The sequence below is a fragment of the Fistularia commersonii genome, chromosome 30 (genome assembly GCF_037954325.1).
Source record: "Fistularia commersonii isolate RoL2024-O1a breed Wild chromosome 30, RoL_Fcom_v1.0, whole genome shotgun sequence".
Lineage (NCBI taxonomy): Eukaryota > Metazoa > Chordata > Actinopteri > Syngnathiformes > Fistulariidae > Fistularia > Fistularia commersonii.
In genome coordinates this window covers 2988018-3015000 of record NC_141313.1, presented here as the reverse complement: position 1 = coordinate 3015000, position 26983 = coordinate 2988018, and the positions used below count along the sequence as shown (strand labels likewise).

Here is a 26983-nt window from a genome sequence, read left to right as displayed (position 1 = left end):
TAAATAACGCCGCCTTGTCGCCTCACTCCGAGTTGCCTGCCGACTGGTTTCTTAGTGACGTGCGTTTTCGCCTCCGGGAGTGTCTGCTGGTCGCATGGCAACGTCGTGGGGACGACGAGGCGGCGAATAAATAGTCTTCACCGCCATTCCGCAGGTGGCAATATTCTCCGATAATTAACAAAATAGGTGGGGATTAAAAGTGCTTATGCGTTCAAATTCTCCTCCTTTGAGAGCTGAGAAAAAGGCATATCTGTGTTTCAGGTTTCTTCGCAGGCTAAACGAACCCGCCTGCAGGGGATAATTAAGATTTGCGACAACAAAAAAAAAAAAACGAAGAACATAAAAAGAGGCTGAAATGGAGCCAAAACTAAAGCTACCTGTCACTTTCCATTTGCAGATGATGCTCTAGATCCCTTCCTAGGAGGTGCGTTTGCTCAGGGGACCCCAGCATCGTAAGTGAGGACAGTTAAATCAACACGATGACGATCTCACGTCTCGAAACTTTACCCAAACCCTGGCTTGAACATTTTAAAACTGCCTTATCTTCTCCGGAAAGGTTACAGGCCTTTGGCCGTGAGGTGCTCTCTACCTTCAGAGTGGCCGTCTCATACACCAGGTTGACCTTCCTCCTGAGGCTTCCCTCCGTCTCAGCGGTGCTGACAAGGAAACAGGAGGCAGAATTAAACCGCCGAAATCCACCGAATCATGACGGGCGACACACTCGACTGTTTCCTTATTTACCCCTCTCTGAGAATGTTGTAAATAGCTTGTTTCACATCTTCCTCGCCGCCGCTGATCTCTGCTCTTTGTTGCGGGCTCCTCGCAGGTATCACCTTCAAGCGGAAACAGGAAACTGAGCATAAGAGAGGGGGAAAAAAAAAAAAAAAAAAGCCGTCTCGGAGCTCTCGGGCTCCGCGTCCGCTTGCACTCACGGGCTTTTTCCCTGCAACCTGAGGGGCGTCCTTGGCGGCGGACTTCCCTGGGGACTTGAAGCTCTGCTCTCCGAACGGGGCCACCTTGAGGGCCGGCGTGGGGCTCCATCCCAGGCCGCCGCTCGCCGAGGCCGACGATGGCAACACCTTCGGGGAGGCGGCCACCGAGGCGTAGGGATTCAGCGTGGGCGAAGACGGCAGCGGGAGCGGAACCTCGCGGCCGTCGTCTTTTCGGGCGTCCAGGCTTCTGGAGCGGCGGCGCTCGTCGAACCTGAGCCGCTGCCTGGCCCCCGTCCGGCCCCTGGTCTGCGGGGGCCCGCCCGGCGTGCCGCTGTTGAACTTGCTGATGAGCTTGTTGATGGGAGCCAGGGAGTTGGTGTCGATGGCGGGGACCGGCTCGCCCGACGCCGAGGGTTCGGGCGAGGGCCGGGACGGCGCGGCGGCGCCCTGCTTGGCGCCGCTCCTCCCCAGGGAGCCGGTGAAACCGTTCTGTTTCAATCCTCTGGCTCCTCCGCCGTTAAATTTGACCGGTTTCAGCCCGGCCTCGTTGTACTCCTCCTTATCGTCCTTCTTTGCTTCGCCGGCCGCCGCTTTGGGTTCAGCTTTTGACGTCTCCGCCCGTCTGCCGGCGCCGGCCTCCTCCTCCCCTTGAGTTCCGGCCTGGCCGTCCCCGGGGGGTCTCCTCAGAGGACTGCTGAAGGCCTCCCCGTCTTCTTCTTCCGCCGCGGACACGGCAGGCCGAGTTGCGTTCACGGCGGCCGCGTACGGGTTGGAGAACTCGGCCGGCTCCTCCCTTTTGTTCAGGGTGCTGTAGGGCGAGTTTGGCCCCGGGCTCTGGGTCGGGGTGTTCAGCTGGACGCCGTACGAGTCGCCTTTCTCGCCGTCCTTCAGGACCACGTACGGCTGGCCGGAGATTCCCTGGACCCGCACCGCCACTCCATATTTACTGGAGGGGGGAGGCGCGCTGCTGCTGCCGCTGCCGCCGCCGCTACTGCTGCTCCCTTTGGATTTCTCAGGAGGGTTCCCGCCGGTGTCGTGGAGATCCTTGATGAAGCGGATCTGGACGCCGTAGTCGACCAGGGGCTTCCTGTCAGTGGAAAGGGCGCTCATGGTGACTTCCTTGTTTTCATACAGGCAGCCTGGATGGGGAGGCAGAAATGCAAATCCGGTGAATCACTGGAGGAGCAGAGCCAGAATAATTCTATTCTTCCTGACCTCTTGCAAAAGGTATCATCACCCCATTTTTATTTACATGGACCTCCTCCTTTCCCGCCGTCTCCCCAGGAGAAGCTCAGACATCTTGACAAAACTTCTGTCCTCCCACTCCTTCTCCACCAGAAACAGTTGTCGCGACTCACTTTTAACAAAAATGCCCCCGCTGTTCCCAGCAGGTGTGTGTGTGTAAAAGAGATGATGCATATACAGCCCCTTGCTTCAGTTGTAATAATCCCACTTTCTGAACAGATGAAAAGCACAAACAAGGCACTTCCTGGACTGTTTGGATGGGAGGACGCGATGCAAGTGCTCCCGGTTCGTCCCCCGGAGGTAAACAGAACCCTGACGGTGCTAATTCCTCCTTTTTATTGACGGATTGGGTTCGATAAGACCGAACTGCGACTCCGGGGCCGTTTGGATTATGTATGAAGCTGCAAATCAGATGCACAGATCCGCAGATAGTCCTTAAATATTAGGTGCGCCTGCGTGTACACGCTCGGCAAAACACTGGCAAAAGATTTAAACATTATTACGCCAAATGTCGTGTTTCAATTAGCTCGTGGAGTTCTGACTTGACTGACACGAGCGGGATGGCGCGCACACAACTCTATCGATCCCATTCGACCGGTTGCAATGAACGACCGAGATCCCCGCGTTCCGACTCGTTACCTGCGTGGGAGACCGAACCAAAACGTCACGATGTGAAAAACAATCTCCAAAAGCAAACCAAGCTCATAATGAGCTTTCCGTTCTTGGCTTAGACAATCAAATGATTAACCAGCTATCGGGGGCAAACCGCCATATCAGACTGTCTCAGCCCCCCTCGAATCTCCTCTGAAAACGGGCGCGGAGACGAAACACCACGAGGAGGTGAATGCTTCTCCTATTGTCCAGGCTCTGTGGAGCATTAAACACCAGGGGTTATGTCAGGAATGGGCCTCCCTCTCCCTCCCTGTGCCTTTGCCAGGGTCTCCACAGTCACCAGACTCCAGAGCCACTCAGGCGTGCACTGTTTACTTTGAGCAGTGCGGGCGCGCGCACGTCAGCTCAAGTGTGAAGGTTTGCACACACGTACACACACACACACACACACACACAGTCGTATCCCTGTTTTTCATTTGGCATCTCCATCTGGGAGCAGGTAGTTCACCCATCACGCAGAGGAGCGTCTCTTATTATGAAGTGGAAGGTTGGAAGTGAGCGCGCCATTTCTCGCCACGCCGGAGAGCTCGCCGTGCCCGTCCCCGTGCACGCTCGCGGCAACGACTCGGGCCTTCTGGCATGAATGTAAATACAACTGACCGCTAGGTTATAGTTTAACCCATCCACAGGCGGTGAGGTAAGATTAGGGAATCAAAGTCAGCCTTTGTCTCTTGGACAACATTCCTCAGATTCCGCTCGCTCCCGTTTACACTCGGCATCGCGCGTGGTTTGCATTTGTATAATAAGATAGATTAAGAGGAAGCTGAGAACTGGGGCAGCATCAGTTGTAAGACCCACACGTTCGAGGGAGGTAAAAAGAAAATGCTGGCGCCTGCGCCACATCAGAAGAGATCTAGTGGAAAGAGACAAAAATAAATAAATGAGTGAATGCATGCTGCCAGGTGATCTGGGTGGTCATGATGAAGGGACGACCACCTGTACTAGCCAAGGCTCTCAGCTGTCACGATCACTCCCGGAGTCCACGTAAAGGGTGCATTTTTCATAAAAAAAAAAAAGCTGGGCCGCTACCCTCGCGCTGCCAGGTCACGGCTGGCTCACCTCTCACAGGGAACGGCTGTGTCAACAGGACACAGGAATGCCACCAAACGGGCTTATCTGCCGTCGCTGTTCCCCGATCCTCTTCCCCGGCTCTTCTTGTTTTGCTCTGGCCTCATTTCTGCGCCCTCCACTTTCCCCTCGTAGCCTCCCGTAGCCTTGGGGGTTTCGTGACGAGAACTCGTTTCTAGATGCCGATTATTTATCCCATTCGGTGGTTTAAGTGCTGTTTAAGCGTTCGACAGAAATGATGTCTGTGGAGGTTCTGAGTCACCCCGGGTCATAGATAATTCTTGCGGACGTCTTCTCAACATCCGAGAGGTGAAACATCTTCAAAGGAAGAAATACAAATCCAGCTGCCGTGAAAAGACTGACAACGGTTACAGAAATGATGGTAACATTCAGAAACAAAAGATAATAATAGTCGCAGTTGCCGTCCAAAAAGAAAGCAACGAAAGTAAACGTCATATCATTAAACCGTCAATGTAACGAGCCATGATGATTATTCTGCACTGGATTTTGTGCTGTTTGCTGTTTTGTTGTAAAAACACAATAAGCCCATTAATGTCAATAAATTGCAATATCACAAAACATCAATCTGCCATATACACGATATGAAACTGAATATCAATTTAATTTCCAATTGTTTGCACGCCCACGTGCTGAAACAGTGCAATAGTCTTGCTGCTAAAAAGTGGGTTTTCATGCAAAAAAAAAACAACAAAAAACTAGAACTGTAAATATTTAAGCTAAGCTAAAAGGTGTGTCAAATAAAGCTGGATGCTGCAAAACGCCAACATTATGTCAATGCGGTCCCTCATTAGGAGCCACATGTTTACACAAACACTTCGGAGGAGAAGCCCCCGGCACAGGTTTCACGTCAGGGCTATTTTTTTTTGCTTTTTGACATTTTAATGCCGACAAACATATGATAATAGTAAAAAGGCTGAGGGGAAAGAAAAAAGAAGAACAAGGGGCGACGCAGCCAAGGAGCGTCGGTTGAGCCGTTAGCATGAAACCGAAGCTTGGGGATAGTATTCGGGGTGTTTTTAATCGAAAAAACCCGTGTGTACTTCAGCTGAGGGGGAGGGGGAAACAAAAGTAATGTTATTTAACTCTTTTTTGGGGGGAGCTATCTTACAGATAAACACCAAGACATTTGAAAATTAAACAGTTTTTAAACATTAGCTAGGAAGGTGGGGGCTATTGTGGCGTGCACCTGTCGGCTACGGGACCCGTTGCGTCAAACCCGCCCGTCCGGTCGGTCGGTATCGGTGCGCTCCGAAACCAGCGGGGCTCGGCCGGTCCGGACCCCGAACAAACAACGAGCTGGGCCGGTTGACACCTTCCGGACGCCCCGCTCCTCCTCGGCGGCGTCCGTCCCGCCATATCCCGGTAAAGAGAAACACAAACATCCCTCTCTCCCGATGCGAGTCCGCTTCTGCCGTTTTAGTGACCGGGACAGCCCGGGGGGGCGGGGATGGGAAAGAAGCCACAGGTGTCCCCGCTTGGGTCGAATATAGACGGCTGATTGAAACAAAATTATAATAAAACAAACAAACCCCACTCTCCAAACAACAAACAAGCGGCGGCTGGAGGAGGAACTCGTCGGAGGATACTTCACGTACCGCACCTGCACAGCTGAGCCGACGCCCCCCCGAGGAGCGCCTCCCGCTTCTCCGAGCTCCGGAGTCCGTTCGCCCGCCTCTCCGCCGCGGCCGAAGTGTCACAACGCCTCACCGGGGAAACGGGGTGGAGGGGCGGGAGGGGGGGAGACTACTTCCCTTCGCCACCGGTGCAACCTGTTGCCAGCGCGTCGGGGGGCCGTCGGTTCCGCCTTTAGGCGCACCTGATTGGCTGCGGAGGCTCCCGGGGGGCGTGGCCTGGGTGAGTCCCGCACTCCGCAACGGATCGCCGGTGAGGCGTTCAGGTGCAGATAAATAATTGGAATCGACAAGCGTCAAGTGTTTTTATTCATATGATAACCCGTTTTATCCCAAATTAAGACGACGATCAAACGTCGTCGATGTGTTTTTATCTTATTGTATATATTTTTTACTGTTCATACAATTTTCTACTATAATTTATTATTGTTATGTTTTCTTTGTAACTCTGGCACAACAATTTCCTTCGGGATAAATGAAGTTCTTATTCTTATTTTATATGCTCACCCGTTTTAACCCAAGGTAATCAAAGAAGGCGAGCAAATATCGTTAATGTATTTTTATTTATATGCTAACTTAATTGACGTTGTGCAAACTGCGTGAAGAGTGCAATTAAGTCATGAAGCCAAATGTTTTGCTCGAAAAATAGAGGAAACCATTTTTGGAGTTTCACCGTACTTTATACTTCGCAGTGTACCTGTGCATTAACCGCCCACTGTTATAATCCAAGTCATTAACCCTGAATTTAAATTGCGTCCCACACAATTTCAACGGCAATATGTTGATTTGCAAACGTGTGAAATCTAATGTTATTTGTTAGCAAATTCAGGGAAATTTTAAACATTCGGTTTGCAATCATTTTTGACACCGATTTCAAACTGGAATTTAACCCTTCAATCCCTAATGTCAGGTATAAGAAGCATACCACTGTCAGGAGTAAATACAGAATACTTAATTTAAACTGTAAATTAAGAAGAATATGTTTAGGCTACAACCCAAATCTAAACAGTATGACAAAGAACATTAAATTAATATCCATTTTACGGGTTTTTCAACCATCAGTTTAATACAACGATTACCAAATGTGTTTAAAAAAAAGGAATAAAAACAGATATGGACAAGTACATAAAAAAAATCTTTACTTCAGAGTTCAGTACCTTTCCCTTTGCCACCTGGTGAGAGGACTCACTGGCTCCACCAGGTGGCGGCAGAGTGGAGCAAGAGCACAGCACAAATACCAGTACAAAATAAAGAATGTACAGCTGAGGGGGAAGATGTCAGAAAGGCAACTCGGAAGTTGAATCAAGAGTAAAACAAAAAAACAAGGAAAGAGAGAAGGATAGTTATAAACACCTTATACTGTGACAGACATTTGAAAATGGTAGTTCTTGCTCTTTTTAGTTATTTGGTCTACTTCCAGGGGCCCCGGCAGCACGGAGGCCAGAGTATAAACACCAACAGGTCAGTTACTGCATTGGTTCACATGCACCCAACCCTCCCCGGTTTCTTAATGAAAAGAAAAAAAAAAAGATAAAGAGAGACTATGCACATCGGATATGACATAACGTCACTACTTGCTATGCCGACGCCATCCAAAAGCACTGATTTCACAATTCATGTGTTTTGCGGATAAAAAAAAAAAAAAAAAAAAAAAAAAGACGCAGTTGACCCAAATGTTCGGTATATAAAAAAAGCCATGGTGTGCACAGGCGGGACGCCGGAGTTCATCTTCTTGATTCTGTGACGTGTTGGCGTCGGATGGGGTTCCACGGGTCTGGTTTCTGATACATATTTACAACGGTTTTGGTGGTAAAAGCCTCTGCGGGTGAAAATCTGTCCTGGATTTCCTTTTGAATTTAATCAGCTCTTGGGTACAAAATGACATACAGTTACAGAGTCGAGTTATGTGTGTGTGGCCGCTTGTGTGTGTGTGTGTGTGTGTATGTGTGTGTACAGGTGTTGTCAAACTTATGATTTTTTTTTCCCCCCCAGTAAATTGATATTTCTCTTTTACAATACACTTGCTACTGAGACTATACATTATGCTGATGAGTTCTTTGATACTTCTTCAAAAAATAGAAATGGTGTGAGGGCAGAGCGCGAACAAAGCGTTTCATGACATAAAGCTGTGAATTATAAATACACTTCAAGGCCCTTTAGATTTTTAGGCACTCAGTATTTTTTTTTTTTCCAATTTAAAGACTTGCTATTTCATGTCAGTTTCAATAGGAGGCTGTGAAAAATTTATCTCGACACTTTGACTTGTTACAGCGATAAACACTGGGCCAAAAAAAAAAAACAAAAACAAAAAAACCCTTCACCGTAGTAGTGGTTTATTCATCTGCCTAACTTTTGTGTACTTTTTTTTTTTTTTTTATAAATGTCACTGCTTGTGTGCACGAGAGGGGACGAGTCAGTCACAGTAAGTCAGTGCGGGAGCTTCCGTGCCAGTCAGTCACAATGGCCCTGTTCAGAACCGGCATCAGGATCCACACCTGGGGTGATCTGATGGGAGGCGGACAGCCGTGGATTCAAGTTGTCACTGAGCTCCGGAGGCCGCCTGGGCCGCTCTCTGAACACAAGCGTGTCCCTCACCCACACTAAAGGACGGCCTAATCCCGATTATCTGTCTATAATACGCTTAAAAATTAAGTTTGCAGGGCAACGGCAACATAATGTTATTATTACACAACATAACAGCATCAACCGGGGTAATTTTTTCTGATTTATGCGGATCATCGGAGGTTGCAGCATCTCAACAGATGGCATTTTTTTTTTTTTTTTTTGGTTTTCTTTAAAAAAAAAAAAAACTTTAATTGATAATCACGATCAAACTCGGTCGGTGGGCGCAAAACATGATCACGCTAAAAAAGGTATTTCAAATTTCATCTGGGAAAAAAAAAACGAACGATGCGGTCGAAATGATCTGTGAATGAAAAATAAATATCTCATTGGTCGTTTTTCGCCCGATGTGAGCGGGTGTATCTCCGCCGATACGTTTTGGTAAATAAAATCTGCAGCTGGTCGACGCGTCGATCGTCCGGTCGCGTGCTCTAAAGCGGTCCACCTGCCATCAAATCACTCGGGCTGTCGAACCCCAAGTCTGAACACGGTCAAAGTGTGTGAGGTAGTGTGTTGGTGTCAGTGCTTTGCTGGTTGGCAGGCTAGTTGTCTGACGGACCGTATTAGATAACATTCATCATGATTTGACTTCTATCGGGGAGGGGGGGGATTTGCCTCAGTCAAAGTGCTCTATAGAAGCATTAATGTCAATGAGTGTGTTTCTCTGTGTTGTGAATGAGTAAAGGGCTAGACGAAAAAAGCTGGGCAAGTAGCTATTATGACACCCGGGTCAGTTAGTCCAGAGCCAAGGATTGCGCGCGCTCGTCTCCGATCTCCACGCTGCTACGTCGTCGCCCGCTCCTCAACTCTCATTGGCCGCCACCAGCTGGCCCAAACCCTGGCGCACGAACACGGCCTGGATGTCCTTGGTCTTGATGCAGAAGTCACAGGCCCAGACGGCGGCGCTCTCCCGAGTCAGCAGCCCGTACGCCGGCTCCGTCAGGCCCGTGCAGTCGCGGTGGAACCAGCGCTGGCAGGACGCCTCGCACAGGATGGCGTCCTGGTCGTCGTGTACCTCGGCCAGGCAGAGGCCGCACGGAAAGACCATGCCGGGCCCCCCCAGTTTCCCGGGGCCGGAGCCGGAGCCGGTTGACGCGGCGGAGGGGCCGGGGGGCAGAGGAGACTGGGTGTTCGGGGTGGAGGTGGAGTTAGAGGGGGGGTTCGGGTTGCTGCCGGGCGTGTTGCCTCCGTTGTTGTTGGCCATGCTGTTCTGGCCTGAGCCGGAGGCGGCGTTGGACATGGGCCCGCCGGGGCCCGGAGTGTTGTTCTGCTGGCTGTGGGACGCGGAGCCGGGGGCAGAGTTTGGGGGGGTGGACTGCGGCTGCTGCTGGGTAGAGTTGGCAGAGTTGGCGGCGTTTGTATTGCCGGGGGCTTGGAGCTGACCGGGCGGCGGATGCTGGGGCTGGCCCGACCCGTTCAGGGGGCCGGTCGGAGAGGAGTTGGGGTTAGGCTGCGGCGGTGCTGAGGGAGGCTGACCAGGCGTATTGGCATTGGGTTGCTGGACGTCGGGGTGCCCTGGAAAATCTCCGCCGGGCTGCGGTGGGCCAGAATTAGGAGGGGGCCCCGGAGTAGTATTATTCGGAGGGGGGCCGTTCGGATTTAAGTTAAGCTGTTGCTGCTGTTGCTGTTGCTGAGGCCCGGGTGGCGCTCCTCCTCCCCCAAAGTTCTTTCCGTCCTCGTTGACTGGACCCGGGGGGCTGGGACCAGGATAGGGGCCATCCTGTGAGGGAGGAAATTGTCCTTGAGGGGGCATTCCTGGTAACCCACCCATCATGTTGCCTCCAGGGCCACCCCCCATGCCACCCATCATGTTCATACTCTGACCGGGACCCATGCCCCCCATGGGTGGCATGGGGCCGTGCGGGGGCCCTCTGGGGCCTCCGCCACCGGGTAACGGGGGGCTGTTAAACGGGTGTCCGCCCTGTCCGTGCTGCTGCTGCGGAGGCATGCCGAATCGAGGGTGGGGTGGACCTCCTCCTCCGGGACCTCCCATACTCCCTGGAGACAACATGGGATTGAAACCCGTCCCGGGGTGCATGGGCGGACTGAACGTCGATGGAATATTAAACTGAGAAGGTCCACCGGGAGGGAATCCACCACCACCTCCTCCCCCGCTGCCACCCCCACCACCGCCTCCAAAGCCAGGCATCCCTCCAAAACCTAGCTGGTGGTGAGGCCCAGCGTTAGACGGGGGGCCAAACGGTGGCCTCCGGCCAGGCTGTCCTCCGCCCGGTCCTCCTGGGCCTCCCATGAAACCCATGCCTCCGCCCATTCTGCCTGCACCTCCATACCCACCTCCTCCACCTGCCCCTGGACTAGGAAGAAATGGCGCACCGCCCGGACCACCCGCCCCACTGGGACGAGACGGGGGCCCAAAGTCATCATCAAACGGATTGGAGGCCACCAGGTGATCCACCATGGGCGTCGGAGGGGGCGCAAACTCCGTGAGGTGGGAGAACCCCGCCGCCTTGGATTGCGAGAGACAGAAACACAAGGGTAAACCTTCCCCGCCGCGCTGGGACTGGGCGGGCCGGCGGCGCCGAGGATTACCTGCGTCGTGGACTTTCTCGCCTTCTTCTTCTCCGGGCTCTTCATCTGTGAAGCTAAAACAGCACAATACGGAGGGAGAGGGTGGAAAGGGGAGAGAATAGGATTTTATACGGGACAAACGTTGGCGTGCATTCCTTATTCTGTCGGTCCGGCACCGCTGTAGTGCAGCATCGCATTTGGATTGGCCAATACCCCTTAGTGACAGAGAGGAGCAGCTTTAGACCTCGGGCCTCTTTTTCCATGTCCGACAGTTGGGATGGATTCAATGATGGGACATAGACTGGCATGAGACAAGATGCTGAACATCCAGGCGCTATCGTCAAAGTTATGAAAGCCTTGAATCGCAAAATGACCCAGGCAGACCAAATGACCCAGGCGGAAGGGAGAGAGGCCGCAAACAGAGGCAGAAGAGGTAAGGTCAATGAGGGAGACAGGAAAGGACGAAGACATGGGAACGAGGAAACGGGAGTTGGAAGGTACATTGATAGCAAGGTAGACATGAGCCCCGTTCACAGATCCGCTCTGTGAGAAACAGCCGCCACCGGAGACAATCGTGAAGTTTACATGTGGGGGAGGCGAGGAGGGGATTTGCTAACAGCACCAGTGCAGCCCATTGTAGCGCGGTAATGGATGATTCCGATCTGATTGGGAGATGGGTGAAATTAAGTCCTACCTTTGCTTCGCTTTCCTTGTCCCGCCAGTAGTCTCCCCGATTCGGCAGCCATTAGCTAATATGACTGTCGGTGAAGTGGCATATCACCGTTCATATGCAAGAAAAAAAAGTTAAAAATGACGAGGTCTTGAAGGCTTTTTTAGCCGCGTGGGTGGAATCTGCCTTCAGGTCATGTCAAAAGGCTGAATTAAGTTTGGAATAGAGCAAGAAAGCTAACACGAATGTTAACTGGATCGTGTTATGTCGCCGGCCCAGGTCTGCCAACGCTCCTTTCCAGCTGCAAATGTTTCGCCGCCGCGGCGTCTGTCACGCTGGGATTTGGTCACCAAATAAGTGTCAGGTAAAACTGAGCTGGTTGGCATTACTTAGCATATGCTCGTCCCAATGCAAGCCAGTCTCCGGTAACCGGGTGAAACTGGTAGTTGGATAGCTAACTCAACAGCCGACACAGGCAAATAACAAGAGTACCCCCTCCCTCCTTTTTTTTTCATAAATGATCACTTACAGATGTGAAACGTTAGCTCGGTGCTCGGTTGGCTAGCTAACGCACAGCTACACATTACACTGGCTGGCTGGCTGGCTGGCTAGCCACGTTACTTAATGTGGCTAGCTAGCAGCGCCGGGGTTTGACCAGATAGCCGAAACACTCCGATAAATAGCGTTATTCCAAATTGAGAACAGTCACGCGAAATCGGATACTGTAAGTGTGAAAGCAATGCAAGACATTACAGCATTCATTCAAAATAAGTAACCGATCACGCAGTGAAAACTGTTGTTTACTATGCTAACATTAGCTTTTTAGCTAACGTTAGCATGCCACTGAAGATAGCTAGCCATCTTGCAGACTGTCTTGGAAGCAAACTGTACCCTTTCTCCGATGCTTGCTCTGCTGTCCTTTAAATTGAAACTCTCTGGTGATTCATTGCCAGCAAACCAGTCCTCACGCGGCGTATGTTTGTTGATGCACCATTCATCTATAATTCATTCAAAAACGCAAATTTTGCCATAATTATCATGGCCTTCCATCGCCACCGGACAAAGAGGGACAGGCAGTAGTAACGCGCAGCATGGAAGGTTACAACTCGTAGTAAAATAGGGGTGTCCACAGGTATCCGCCGTGAATGTGTGATGCTTTCCAAACAAACCAGTCACCGAAAAGTTAATTCCATTTAAGTTTGTCGCGTTAAAACACACCAAGAATGGACTCCCGAACATCTCGTGTGTTCATTGCCGCCAACGGCATTAATTTGGAAGTCGATACTTTCATCGTCTTACCTACCGCTGAGGCGTATGGAGCCGTTCAGAACGGACCACTTTCCAAGTATGCCGTGTACAATTACAACACGGAGACGCGTCTCTGCTGCGGCTAATTTAAATAGAAATTCATTATAAATGTCGAATTAGGACCCAGAATCAATCGAATAACACGCACGTCAGCGTTAAACGGGTAAATAAATGCACGGATAACACTTTTTCTTGTCACGAGCACGGGTGGATTATAGCGCGATAATGGCTGACATCAGGTGTTCAATAATTATAATAAGAATAAACATAATAATGGTACTATTTTACATATAGTTTGTTTCTCGGCACCCAGTCTGCCAGATAGTTCAGTCTCATTTTGATCCTGTCGCTTTCTTTGCATGAGTAATTTACATCGGATTCCATTCCAATTTAATTTTGAGGCACATTCTCCTAGGCAGCTTAGAAAATGCACAGTGATCAGCATCAGCATCAGGCAAATGTGTTTCAAAGCTTCGCCTGTAGGTCAGTGGATGAGGATCGGATTTGCCTTATTGGTGCAAAAGGTTATAAATCAGGGCAAAGCATCCGCAATTAAAAAGCCTTTCACCGCCCACCGGGGCCCTGCCCACGGACAACCCCTCTGCAGGACGCAGCGAGGAGAGGCAGTGTGACCGTGCAAGGAATCCCCAAAGCCGGATGAGACCCTCCTGGGGATGGGACCCCTCATCAGGAGCGAGAAGAACTTTCGGACGCCCTTGTCTTCCCTCAGAAGAAGCCACAGGTGTCCCGGCTGGCACAAGCCACGATTGTAACTTTTAAAGCACTTATGACATGCTTTAAACCGAGGTGTGGGCATCGCTGTCCGGACAGGCTGCATCCTGGAAGAGAGCGGCGGGAGCCCATTATCGGACGGGCCGTGATTCGCGGAGGCGCGTCTCCGGGGCCCCGGTGCATGGCGCGGAGAGCCGCCGCTGCAGGCAGGGACCTCGGCCGGCTTCCGACGGGGCCGCGATGGCGAAGTGGTTCAGGGAGTTCCCCATCAATCTGAGGAACGGCTCCGACAGAACCCGCACGGCATCCGAGTCCGTCGGTACCAAAGCGACGGGCCCCAAACCGGGCCCCCGCAAGAACTCCTCCCCGGACGGCACCGGCGGGGTCGGCTCCCTGCTCCCCGGAAGGAACCGCAAGAACTCCGCCGCGGAGCTGAGCCGCAGCGGGAAGGTGTGGGACGGCCTCCTACCCGGGAAAAGCCGCAAGAACTCCAAAGCGGAGCCGCCGAGCGAGGAGCCGCAGCGGCCGCTCAGAGCCGCCTATAACCGGCTCATCCGCGTGGACCACCAGGACAAGGGCCCCGGGGGCCCGGCGGCACCGGAACCGGAGAAAACCCCTCCGTGCAAGACGGAAACGGTGAGTTGGGGAAAACATGCGTGGTTGTTTGCAAACATGCACCCATCTGCAGAGGTGACCCCCATGAGAAGTGTATTTGTATGATTATTATTAAAGCTAAATGGGGAAAGAACTATACAAACTCTACTAAATGTATTTCTACTGCGTTTCTCTGACAGTTACAACAAAGTACTAGAATACTTTATTGACACTATTAATGATGAACTTTCACCACTACACCGTTATCCTTTCTACTATTATCTATTACTGTTATGTTTTTTACTTGAAACTCTGGCACAACAATTTCCTTCGGGATTAATAAAGTTGGTCTCATCTCATCTTATCATCTCATCTTATCAATATCAGTAGTTTATTTACATTACTGAGTAAATCTACTAGAGTGAGTTTAGCTCCCTCCCCCCCCCCACTCATATTATAATAAAACTTAATTCCCTGAGAAATCTGTAAATAGTAAAAAAAATAAATAAAAATAGGCTTGTTTAGTTTTTTTTTCCTTTTTTTCTTAGCAGTGAGAAACTTTTGAGGATCAGGAGTGGGGGGTGGGGGTCATAGATAAGCAGTCGTACCACCAGTGAAAATAGTTTTGGGTGTCGGAGCGAGGATGTTGTCCAAACCCTGAAAATGGATATTATTGCCCCCCCTTTTGTCTCTGCCACCCATTGTTTCCTCTCCTCCCAGTGAGTCTATCTCTCCCTCGCCTCACCCTTCACACAAAGCTGCGGTCAGCCTCCTCCCCCCTCTTCCCTCCTGTACGCCGTGTTTCATCGCTCCCCTCCGCCTCGTCCCTCCCTGTCAGTGCCCCCTACCTTCCTCCCGGTGAAGGCTATCGTGTTATCCAAAGCAGCAGGTTATCTGACACGCTGGTGCTCGGAGAGGCGGAAAAAAAAAAAGGAGAATATAAGGCGTGACAGAAGAGAGGGGAAGAATAAAACAGGGAATGCTTATGTTTTGGGAATTTGCAGAGATTTCTGTTCGGGGCGTCCGCTCAGTGTCGATGGCGTTCGCGCCGTAGCGTCACACGTTTACGACCTATAAAGGAGAGAAGTGTGTTTGAGGTTTTTTTTTTAAACATCTAAAAAGTGTCTCGGTTTACGGCCCGTCGTTGTCCCCCGTGAGGTTCTACGGCCCTGATAAGATGAGCGGTCGCCCCGAGACAGGGGGGGGTTGGGGAACAAAAGAAAACGCGAACAAACCCGTCGTCTCCTGAAGCAGAATCTTTCATCTCGTGTCATTCAAATATCGCTTATTTGAAAGCGCGGGTTTATAAGGTGTCGTAACTCCCGCGGCAGGAAGGAGCGTCTGGTGTTTTTCGCCAAAAAAAACGATTCGCAAAACAAAGCTGGCGCATCATCTTTGACGTCCATGCCTCTCAGGTACATTTACGGCTTCGCCCGCGACATCGCTGAAGGTGTGTTTCCCCACAGGTGATCATCCTGGAGGACTACGCCGACCCCTTCGACGCCCAGAAAACCCGAGAGCAGCGGGAGGCCGAGCGCGTCGGGGAGAACGACGGCTACATGGAGCCTTACGACGCCCAGCAGATGATCACAGGTACCCCCAGCGGAGCGGGCGAGGCCGAAGGTTGAGATCGCGAACTCGTTCCCCCTCGGCGCCCCTCCCCGTCCCCCCGCACCCCGACGGGGTCGCCACGGCAACTGCGCACGGGACTCGGACAATGGGTGCAGTTTCCTGTCCCTACTTCCTGTTTCCTGTCTCTGTTTCCTGGTGCTATTCTCCAAAAAGGAAGGTGGCCCCCAGCCCCCCTCCACCTCCCCCCCCCCCATCTGACCATTTATCATGACTTCCCAGCATCCAGGAAGCTGGTGGTCCAATCGCATGTTTTCTCAACCTTTCCTACCATCACTCCATTGTTTCGAGTCAAAGGGTTACACAATAGGCCGGCGTGAGCGGGTCCGACGGGTATACGGACGCTCAATCAATAACGCGTGCTACTTCCAGGCCTCTTCGGGGCGGGGGGGACAAAAAGAGGTCTGCAGAGGATGTGATGATGTGACCCGAGTCAAACCGCGCGGCGTAAATCACTCTCGGGGATGCTGATGTCACTTTGGCTCACCCGGCCGGGTCGTGAGACCGGAGCCGCGTTTCCGCGCGGAAGAATCGGCGCTCGTAATCCGACGGCTTTCTAATCCCGTCTGTCAGTGAATAATCCCGGCGTGGGGTGACCCCGCCGTCGTTACGCCATAAAAGGGGGAAAGTTGTTGGTTTTTTTTTTTTTTTCATTTTAAATCGCGAACGCACGGATGAATGAAATCTAGCTCCACCTCGGCCGTGGATTCAAATTAGCCGAATGCTACATCATAATCTGAGGTTCACTGCTGGTTGTTAGCATACAGCTAAATTAGAAGCTACTTTACATATTTGTTTGTAAATTACCAAGTTTATACTCATTCTCTCGCGTGTTTTTGGACTGTGGGAGGAACCTGCCGGAACCCCACTCAGAAACAGAAAAAAACATGGAGACTACTCACAGAAAGGTGGAATTCAACCAGGGACCTTCTTGCAGTGAGGAGGGGGGGGGGGGGGGGGGGGGGGGGGCGCCACCATATCTTCAATAATGAGATACACAATTAAAAATGGTGCAATTTTCTTGAACATTTTCTTGAACACCTCAAATGTAATTCATAACTATATATATATACTGCTCAAAAAAATAAAGGGAACACTTGAACAACACAATGTAACTCCAAGTCAATCGCACTTGTGTGAAATCATAGTGTCCACTCAGGAAGCAACACAGATTCATTTTGACTTGTTTTAAGGACATTACATCAAAGTTGGATCAGCCTGGAGTTTATTTTTACACTTTAATTTTGAGTGTGATTCCTAATCCAGACCTCCATGGGTTGATACATTTGATTTCCATTGATAATTTTTGTGTGATTTTGTTGTCAGCACATTCAACTGTGTAAAGAGCAAAGTATTTCATAAGAATATTTCATTCATTTAGATCTAGGATGTGTTTTTTAAGTGTTCCCTTTATTTTTTTGAGCAGTGTATATGTATAAAATATTTATATATATGTGTGTGTATATGTATATGCATTCATTCATACATATGCATACATACATACACACACACATATATATAGGTATATATGTAGGTGAATGAAATCTAGATCCATATATATAAATATTTTTCCCTGACATTAGGGGCCAAAATCAAGATCCAGTTGTCATTTTCACATGTACAAATGGTGACGAAAAACGTTTTTTTTGTTATTTCAAAGACAAAGTAAATTAAATGCCATCAAGACGTATAACTTTTTAGACCCTGTTCTAAAGTTCTGGAGCGCCGTGAGTTCTGAGAACAGCCTTCCATATTTCCCTCCTCGAGTGTTCCTTCTCTCTCCTTCCTCCCAAGTCTCAGTAGTTGTTTTTTGTTTGTTTGTGCATCAACACATTAAATTTTAATCCAGCGGTTCCTTCTCTGGCAGAGATCAGACGCCGGGGATCCAAGGACCTGCTCAAAGTGTGTTTGCTGACGGATGGCGGCGACGTCCCCGCCGACGCGGGCCAGCCGACCGGCTCGCAGATTTACGACGTGCCGTACGAGGGAGGCGGCGACGGCGAGAAGCCGGCGGCCACGCGGCCGGAGCTGGACCTCCGTCCCTCCGCTGAGTACGAGCTGCCCTGGGAGTGGAAGAAGGAGAGCATCGTGAGGACTCTGTCAGGTAAAATCCCGACGTTTCACATTCGTTTGAAACTTTCGACAGAGTCGGAAGCACGAGGATGCTTCCCCCCCCCCTTTAAAAAGCGATGATTTTAGCAGGCTCTAATTGGCCGTGAGACTGGAAGCAGTCTGGGCGAACCTCGGCAGCCGCCAAACTTTGTGCGAGACAGTTGCCAGGCGGGTTTCACTCAGCGCCGGCGTCGGTGTTTTTATTTTTATCTGAGTGACATCCTGCAGGAGGCATCAAAGAGCTGTCTCCCCGTGTTCGCCGGCGGATCCGGCATCTGGTTCAACCCCCTCCCCGAAACGCAGGGCGCGCGTCTCAACTCCCGTTTCTCATCCCGCAGCGCATTTCGACGGCCCCGTCAAAGACGAGCCGCCGCATCCCACCCTGACCCGGCAGCTGCAGCAGCAGCAGCACACGCGGCAGAAGAGCTGGACGCAGAAGATCCTGAGATCCTCGGTTCAGGCGCTGACCTCTGACCCCGAGGCCCGCTGCGTCGACCCCACCCTGCCCCTGGAGAGACAGAGGTGAGGCGACGGGTTCCTCGCGAGATCCTCCGATAAAGATCCGACCGAAAGAAAAGTCTGTAATTCCCCCCCCCCCGTCTCAGCTGGTACCACGGCTGCGTGACCCGCCAGGAGGCCGAGATCCAGCTGCAGTGCTGCAGGGAGGCCAGCTTCCTGGTCCGCGTCAGCGAATCGGACACCAGCAAGTACTCCATCGCCCTCAAGTGAGTGCAAGCTGAAAGTGCATCTGCGGTGACTCCGGGAGCTGGGTGAGGTATTCGCCCGCCGGGGCGATCAAACGCCAGAATTATATATTTAAGCGCTGGTGCGCTTAATGAGCCTTTCATTCAAAACACCCAGCGTCGTCATGGTTACACAAGTTAGGTGCAAACAATGCAACCCGGGATCTTATTATTTACATATTTCCTGCTAATGTGTGAGGTTTTCCTGCCGGCGACCGTGTCCCGACGGCCTTATCTGGGACGCGTCCGGCGGGTGGAAGTCATTTGCACAAACAAATGTTCTTCTGTTCCCCTCTGGCCTCGCTCCCAGGACCAGCCAGGGCTGCGTGCACATCATCGTCGCCCAGACCAAGGAGAACGGCTACACCCTGGACCAGAGCAGCTGCGTCTTCCACAGCATCCCCGAGGTGGTGCACCACTACTGCACCCAGCGGCTGCCTTTCAACGGCGCCGAGCACATGACCCTGCTGCACCCGGTGCCTCGCCTCCACCAGCTCATCTAGGCGGATTTCAATGCAAAATCCTGTACGGACCTCAGGCCCGGTCAGGGAGCTCTTCGGGTACTTAAGTCCTCTTCTGTTTATCAGTGAGACCCTCCTCGATGTGACCGTGAAGTCGGCAGCGCGTGTCCGAAGAACACTTGTTTCCAGAAGCGACTGTACAATCTAAGAACATTTACGGTGAAATGCCCGGTGGCTCAACAATAAAAGAATTTAAGAATGTCAAAATGGCATTCAAAGATCTCACGCCGTTTGAGTTTCTTGTAGCGGAATCAATGCTGGAAGGGCAGCAAAGCCGAAAGCGCTTTTTCCCGATCCCGTTCTCACCCGCGGATCGGACAAAACCAACGTAAGGCTTTGCAACAAAGAATACAAATAAGGAAATTCGTGGTGCCGGTGGCAAATCTCAGCGTCCAAGGATGTGATAAATTAGGATGACGCACTCGGCAAGAAGGTCGCCGTCACTAATTTCTTTCTGACCCCGAGAGAGGAACAGGTTTTGCTCCTGAAAAAGAACCGGAGTATTGATACGGGCTTCAAATGAGAGCTCCTGATCCGGGATATAACCCAAATATTTGAAATTTCGAACCCTGCTCTAATACATTTACCTTTAGATATTCCAGTACTCTATGAGGGAAAACCACAAGCCTGGTTTTATCCGTGTTTAAAACCAACCAAAGGTCAAATACAGGGTTAACCGGATGACGCTAAACCCAGCTTGAGTGAGTGAGGTCGAACTGCTGTAAAGAACGGTGTCGTCAGCATAAAGGCGACATTTGACGAGACTGTTTGTACAGGTTGAAAATAAAATGTGTCCCAGCATTGGTAACGTTCAGAAAGGAAGAGGAAGTTCCAACCACCTGAGCACATCGTGTCCTGTTGCATAGATAGCTGTCAAAGCAGGCAGCTTCAAGCCGAGATAAGCCACTGAGCTGTCAGGCTTGTATCAGCAGTCTGTGTCGACTGTCTCAAATACTTTTGACGGATCAATAAAAAGAGCGACATTGAATTTTTTGCCGTCCAGAGCCTCAATTAAATCATCTAGGACAGCGGTCCACCAAACTACGGCCCGGGGGCCGGATACGGCCCGCCTTCACATTTTCCCCGGCCCTTGAACAATACCAGAGATGCATTATGATTTATTTTGTTCATTCTGGCCACGTAATTGTGACTTGTACATGCATAGAACGTAACATTGCATCCCCCCTCCTGCAGGCTGTGCCTTATCTGACACCCCTCCCTCAGAAAAAAAAAAAAAAAATCCTGGATACAACCATGTCAAATAACACGGAATAACGGTGAAAAGATTAGGTAAGAAAAAATAGATTCAGAATGCAGGGTATTTAACCTGCGGTGGACAAACGATTATTTTTTTGTTCAATTCAAAGGAAAGGCTGTTTTTCTCATCCGTCAAGAAATGACACAAAGATATTATTCATTAATAACGTTATTATTTATTTTCAGATTTTTTTTTTCCTGTCAAGATCCCAGAAAGGGTTAATTTTTGGTTATGCGTGGCTTTCTGGTTTAAACATCTCTGCGATCGTCACACTTTTTGTTACAAACTGGCCCGGCCCCCCCCCCCGTCAGAGAAGGGAAACGTTATTTTAGATGTCAAACTCAAGGCCCGCGGGCCAAATGTGGCCCACCACGACATTTTAGGGTCTGATTGTCTTAAAATAAATAAGTCAAACACACAAGTGGAATTGACAAACACAAATGATCCCTAAATATCCAGAAGGAGAAAAGACGATACAGATGGAAAGCTGTTTCAAGAAGGTCTTTAGTGCTATGATGCAGCACCAAAGAGTACAATCTACGTGGAGCTAAGTATGCTAAAGTTAGCCTTCCAGAAAAACAAAATTGTCCAAGAATTAAAAGCCAAACTATCCAAAAACGCCACAGCAGGTAAAGTGAGTTTGACCCTCCTACTGACGATCCACTTTGGCTGAAAATACACGATTTAGATATTGGACTGTAGCTGTTAATATTTGTTGGCCAACCCAGATTTTACTATATTTTTATAAGAGACGTTCATTCATAACCGTGAAGTCAAGAGTGAGTTAAAGTTATCCGACAGCGAACCACACGGAGTCATTACAGCGAGTCAGATGATTTGAATAATGACTTTATGACTTGCCAAAACTTCTTAGGGTGGTTTATATTTTTTTTTTACAGATTCATTCAAGTACAAGTCAGACTCAGCAGTCTTGATAAAGGAAGTGCATTTCTTTCTCAAAACCCGGCCAATTTTCCGATGCCTGGCCCGAGCAATGTCTCTCTACGAGGAGGTTTCCGATTTCAGAGGAAAACCAGGGATTATTTCGCCCCGAAATGTTCAAAAAGAAGAAAGTTTATTGATTACATGTTGCGATTGTTCATAAAAGTATCCCAACTATGCATGGTCAAATACAGCAGCTCCACTCTACGCAAAGGCACGCATGAAAGCTGAGATGCAAAGGTACAGCGAAATATACGAATCGCTTTAGAAAGACTTTTTTTTTTGAAGATAGGAAACACGATTCCGGCAAATTATGTCTTTGAAATAAAAAAAAAACAAACTTCATGATACGGATACGAGAGCAAGAAAATCAAAATTCGCTGTAAATTGTCGCTGAATTGGTACTGATGGCGACAGCGATTCAGAGCAAAATGCATAAAAAAAAAAAAAGAAAAACGAGCTAAGTTACTAAAATTCTAAAGTAAAATTCAAATTAAGTAAGTTCATTTTAATGTAGTAATCATTGTAAGTCCATTTTAATGTTCATTGTTAGTGTACGTTTTTGGCTCAGTGTCTATGTTCATTGGATTCAAATTAAAACACTATAAGTTTACAATAATTCTCTTTTTTTTTACTGTTTATACTGTTTATCCAATTTTCTACTTATTTATTATTGTTATGTTTTACTTGAAACTCTGGCACAACAATTTCCTTCGGAATAAATAAAGTTGTTCTTATTCTTATTATTTGTTTGATGCCCCGTACATTATTTATATCCTTCTTTTTCAGGGTTTTTCTACATTAATATCCTTATTTTGTGACTTTTTTTGCGGGGGATTGGAACCATTTAATTTGTTTTCTGTTATTTTAAATGGGGAAATGATACAAAAAAAAAAAATCAACATACAAAAGACCACTGTTGGGATTTGACGTGGGAACCTTAGAGTTTCTTATCGCTCGCAAACACACCTGTGTCCGTCAACTTGTGGGTCGTGTTTGTTAAGATAAGGTCAAGTAACGCTGGGCTCAAACCAAAACATTTTCACGGTCGCAAACTACAAATCAGTCGGAAGCAAATCGTAGTCGTCCTCCTGGAATCGCGGCGTCTTTTCCTAGTCTTAATTTGATATCATTACAAATCTTCCAGTCTGTATGGGGACGTAACACAATCAACAACCAGGAGATGAGCTTTTACACACACTTTTTTACCCAATTTTGCAGACTATAAGGCGATAGTGCGCATTATAAGGCGCACTATCAATGAACGGGTGTATATTCATACGTGTTACAAGGCGCAGGATAAAAAATATGCGATATAAAGCGAAACAAAACAGTTTAGTCGAACTTTATAACTTTGATTTAACTTTAATACAACGTCCCTGTGTCAGGTGGGAACGGTCCGACAATCAATCAAGCGGAGTCGCGCTAAAACATTTTGACAGATGTTTTTTGACAGAGGTCGGTAAGCACAACAAGGATTCGTACATAAGGTGCACCGGTGCATGGACGATTTTTGAGGACATTTAAGGGTTTGGCCTTATAGTGCGAAAAATATGGTACTTATAAAATGTCTTTCTATAAATGCTGCTCCACATTTCCCTTCTTGGGTACAGCGATGGTAGACTAGCAGATGAGGCAAACGCAATTCGACAATGACCTCCTCCCACTCCCTATGGAAGTGGTACGTTTTTGTCTCATTTTAATATCCTTTCTTAAGTTTGAAATAATTAAATTGGAGGATAACGAGGTAACTCGCTAGCTTTTTGCTGGTTTTGCAGCACTTAGCGCCGTTGTATACACAGTAAACCCGCGTGTCAGAAAAGGTTATAGGTCAAACTGGCCGCCCTGTATGACAATAAAGTGACCAATTTTAATAGTGAGGATGGATGATAGACTGTTTTTTGTCGACCCACAATACCTTTGCGATTGACTGTTGGATCTCGATCGACGAACTGGGCACCCTTGTGGTAGACAACCAATCACCGGAGGGGTATTTTTTGGTTGAATGTGAACGGCGAAGGACGTCCTGATGTATCACAAGCGAGCGGAGAAGGAAAAGCGATGGAGTGAAAGAGCGGAGGCTCTGCAAATACATTACACGGTGGGAAAAAAAACTGCAGAAATAATCTCGTTGTAGTCTTGTAATGAGCGACCATGTTAGATTCACACCCCGATTGACCAATTGAGTTAAATTCAGCGAGTCAGAGATGACTTTTTAGATTATCGGACGAGGCGGTCAGCCAGTCACACAAGATGCAAGAGAGGCAAGGCCTTCGGAGGTCCACAACAACCTATAATTATGAAAGATTGGCCACGGGAGGATTCAAGCCTCTGGGCAAGAACTCGACATTGTTTGGTGATGGATGGTGAAGATAACAGGGTAACATGAAATTTGTTTGTAGACATATTGTCACCATATCGGAGCCCATTATACCCATCCATAGCAATGTCCTTGTCAGAGATTGCTTTCTTTAGCTGATAAATGAGGATATCTGCAATGGTTGGCAAAATCCAGATTTCAACAACATCCAATTCTGGGAGCACACTCCTAATATTTTAACAAATGAATCCGAAACTCGACCCAGCTCTGGATTCATCACCCATTTTTTAAAGCTAACCCTAGACTGGGTTGCATGTTGCCTGACATAGGGAGCAAAAGTCCAGTAAAGCCCCCCTGTTGATATTGTGAGATGAACCAATAACAGTATGATTTGGCTCCACAATGTCAATAAGTGTGATTTGAGTATGGGCAGTCCATTTTTTTAAAACTAAAATACATCACGAACAACTCTCCCAAAGGAGAATGTCAATAATATCACAGATGATTCGGTGCTTTCTAAGGACCAGGGGGTTGTTATGGTATTTGAGAGTCAAAGGTTGGTGGGCAATTGGTCAGATACACCACCACAGTGGTAGAAAACTGGTCCACTGACAAACCAGAAAATCAGGTTATTGTTTAACTGCTTCATCAGCCATCCGTGTCTGAAATAAAGGACTAGAGGTTAGGGAAATAGAGTCACCTGCAGAAGAGAGGCAAACCACTGAAGTCCAGGCTGTAGCAGGTGGAAGGCAAGGCTGAAGCTAGCAGAGGTTCAGTCTGAAGAGGGTGGAAGGCCTGGTTGGAAGCTAGCAGAGGCCCAACCTGCAGTAGGTGGTAGCCAGGCTAAAGTTAGCAGAGGTCCAAGCTGCAGTAGGTGGTAGCCAGGCTAAAGTTAGCAGAGGTCCAAGCTGCAGTAGGTGGTAGCCAGGCTGAAGCTAGTAGAGGTCCAAGCTGCAGTAGATGGTAGCCAGGCTGAAGCTAGCAGAGGTCCAAGCTGGGGTAGGTGGTAGCCAGGCTAAAGCTAGCAGAGGTCCAAGCTGCAGTAGGTGGTAGCCAGGCTAAAGCTAGCAGAGGCCCAAGCTGCAGTAGGTGGTAGCCAGGCTAAAGCTAGCAGAAGTCCAGATGGAGCAGACCAAAGTCCACAGAATTGCAGACATAAACCTGAGGGAGCTAAATGGAAAAAGTCCCCCAAAAAGTAACAAAAGCAGTCCAAGTAAATTAACAAACTGCAACATAAGAGCCTTTCCCAAGAAGGAGGACGGCACAAAAATCCATCACATCAGTAAAACAAAAACTATATATATATGTGTGTGTGTGTGTGTGTGTGTGTGTGTGTGTGTCAAACCCACCACTCCCCCTCTAGCGGTGGAGCCGCTGCACTGCACCACCAGGTCTCGACACACTGCTCCCTTCTGTCCTCTCTAAGTTTTATAGCCGGTAAAAAGAAAAAAAAAAAAAAAAAGAAATCTGTGCAGATGGCCGAACGTCTCCTCTGGCGGAGATAAGAAATGAAAAGAAAAAAAAGTTAGTTTATCTTTATTCCCGCTGCGGATTTCCATTTCACGCTCCTCATGCGTGCCGGTCTGGGCCTCCCCCTCGGGGACTGCGTCCGTCTGACTGCGAAGAAAGCGCTTGTTTGCGTTGCGTTATCTGGACCGCCGACACTCGGTGATTCACCGCCATGCAATGCGCCGCAGGGGCTGATGGCTCAACAATAGTCCGGCCGTTTGTTTTTATTTCCACGACACGAACCGAGCGCTGCGTGTTTCAAAATCCTTAATTCCGGCCAGACACTTTTGGAGAAGCTGCAATCTATTAGACGAGCGGACGTGTCATTTCGACGAATTCAGGTGGGAGAACGTCATCCCTGCTGTACTTCTGCCCGAGGAGCGAAGGCGTTCCCCCCCGGAGCCGCTACGAAACAAAGCAGAAAAATAAGAAATCAAACGTGCAAAAGTGCGAGTTGACGCGTGAGGTCCTACAATCGCCCGCGATACATTTCTCGCTCTAATATCGATGAAGAACTGGAGTTTTGCAGCAGATCTGCAAAAAAAAAAACAAAAAAAAAAAAACAAAACCTCCTTTATCCACCCCGATTCCCGTAAATCAACGACACAAATGGCGAAATGTGAAAAATGTGTGTGTGTGTGTGTGTGTGTTGGAGGGCCGTCTGCTCCGGGAGGAAATGATCAAAGCGGCAAAACATCCTGTCATCCCCGAGAAACCCGGCCTGAGATGACGGAATGAGGACATTTGTAGTTTTTGGTTTTTTTTTTTTCCACTCCTTCGGTAAACTTAATAAATCTTTAAACGCGAGCGGCTGACGCGTTCCGGTTTGGACGATTTGCGCGGGACGGCGGGAGAGATTAGGTTTAAACGGCGAGCGCGCCTGCGAAGACGCAAAGGGACAAAGCGTACGAGTCGTATCATTACGGCATCGTCAAGGACACTTAATGTCAGCAATCGACACCGTCCCTCTCTCCTTTTCTTACGTATCGTCCGCCCCTCTCCTTTACTTTCCTCGGGATGTCTGGGTCATCCGAGCGCCGCCGTCTGCCCGCCGCGTCTCGGCCGCCCCTCCGGCGGAGGTCACCGTCGCCGCTTGCACCCGTTTGCCGCTTAAGTTCGCGAAGGAGAGCGCCGTGGCGGCTCGGGTTGCCGCGCTCGCCGCGCTCCTCGCCCCCGATCCGCTAACCCGTCCCGCTAACCTGTCATGTGACGTGGCTGAATGAAGTCGGCCGAGCTCCGGTAATAAATATGCGTCCCGACGCCTCCTGACAGGGACGCCGCGGCCCGAAGGTCTCCCCGCGGCCTTCCGTCGAGATGGATTTCATGAACCTGAGAGAAGCGGGCCTTCTCAAATTCCACCCATTAGACAGAGCCAGATCTTCACCTGCAGAGGAATTAATCATCCGCCATGTGATATATATGATATGAAGATATGTGATCTATGACACGGACCCACCGCCGCTCAATGAATCATTCACCTCTTTCGCGTCTTCCGTCCTCAGTCTGATGTGACGGCCACCTGGCCGCCGCCGCCCGCCGTCTGAGTTTTCGCTTGACGTGCCCGGCGGGTAACCGAAGTCCTCGCCGCCGTCCTCTCCGGGGACCCGGTGCCGCTCGGCTCTTTGTTTAGATGCCGGAAGCGTCACGCCACCTGGAAGAAATTGCGTGACAACCATCAGCAGCACATTGCAAAAAATAATTTAAAAAAATTCAAAAATTCAAAAATTCAAAAATTCAAAAATTCAAAAATTCAAAAATTCAAAAATTCAAAAAAATTCAAAAATTCAAAAATTCAAAATTAGAAATTAAAAGTAAGCAATTATAAATGAAAAATTAAAAATAATTAAAATATAAATAAATAATAAATAAATGATAAATAATAAATTCAATTTACCTGCCGTTTATGGCAATGCACTGAGCTTGTT

At 49.1% G+C, this 26983-nt stretch overlaps 3 protein-coding genes across 7 annotated transcripts in view; 1 reads left to right on the top strand and 2 right to left on the bottom strand.

Annotated features, from left to right (window-relative positions):
• Nucleotides 1–5662, bottom strand: part of cgnb (cingulin b) — a 16091-nt gene extending 10429 nt beyond the window's left edge. For 3 of the 4 annotated variants that reach the window (XM_086178436.1, XM_086178438.1, XM_086178439.1), the window contains exons 1-4: nucleotides 5539–5648; nucleotides 933–2071; nucleotides 742–833; nucleotides 590–656 (exon numbers count right to left, since the gene is read on the bottom strand). In XM_086178436.1, coding sequence (XP_086034562.1) covers nucleotides 590–656; nucleotides 742–833; nucleotides 933–2042 — 1269 coding nt within the window. In that variant the 5' untranslated portion in view covers nucleotides 2043–2071; nucleotides 5539–5648. Of the gene's footprint in view, nucleotides 1–589; nucleotides 657–741; nucleotides 834–932; nucleotides 2072–5533 lie in introns of all 4 variants that reach the window. The other variant, XM_086178437.1, reaches the window with a different exon arrangement.
• A 943-nt stretch (nucleotides 5663–6605) lies between these two features.
• pygo2 (pygopus homolog 2 (Drosophila)) lies at nucleotides 6606–12452 on the bottom strand. 2 transcript variants are annotated; one of them, XM_086177981.1, is made up of 3 exons: nucleotides 11415–12452; nucleotides 10742–10794; nucleotides 6606–10658 (listed from the first exon to the last, which is right to left on the bottom strand). In XM_086177981.1, exons 1-3 carry the CDS (start codon nucleotides 11464–11466, stop codon nucleotides 8994–8996), a joined length of 1770 nt encoding a protein of 589 aa, XP_086034107.1. In that variant the 5' UTR covers nucleotides 11467–12452; the 3' UTR covers nucleotides 6606–8993. The 2 variants fall into 2 exon arrangements, with proteins under 2 accessions (XP_086034107.1, XP_086034109.1); XM_086177983.1 differs by having other exon boundaries at nucleotides 12282–12452.
• A 1048-nt stretch (nucleotides 12453–13500) lies between these two features.
• On the top strand, nucleotides 13501–19254 carry LOC147216102 (SH2 domain-containing adapter protein E-like). The gene is made up of 6 exons (XM_086178281.1): nucleotides 13501–14066; nucleotides 15491–15617; nucleotides 17521–17757; nucleotides 18104–18287; nucleotides 18371–18490; nucleotides 18819–19254. The coding sequence occupies exons 1-6, from the start codon at nucleotides 13671–13673 to the stop codon at nucleotides 19009–19011; spliced, it is 1257 nt and encodes a 418-aa protein (XP_086034407.1). The 5' UTR covers nucleotides 13501–13670; the 3' UTR covers nucleotides 19012–19254.
• Nucleotides 19255–26983: the final 7729 nt, after the last annotated feature.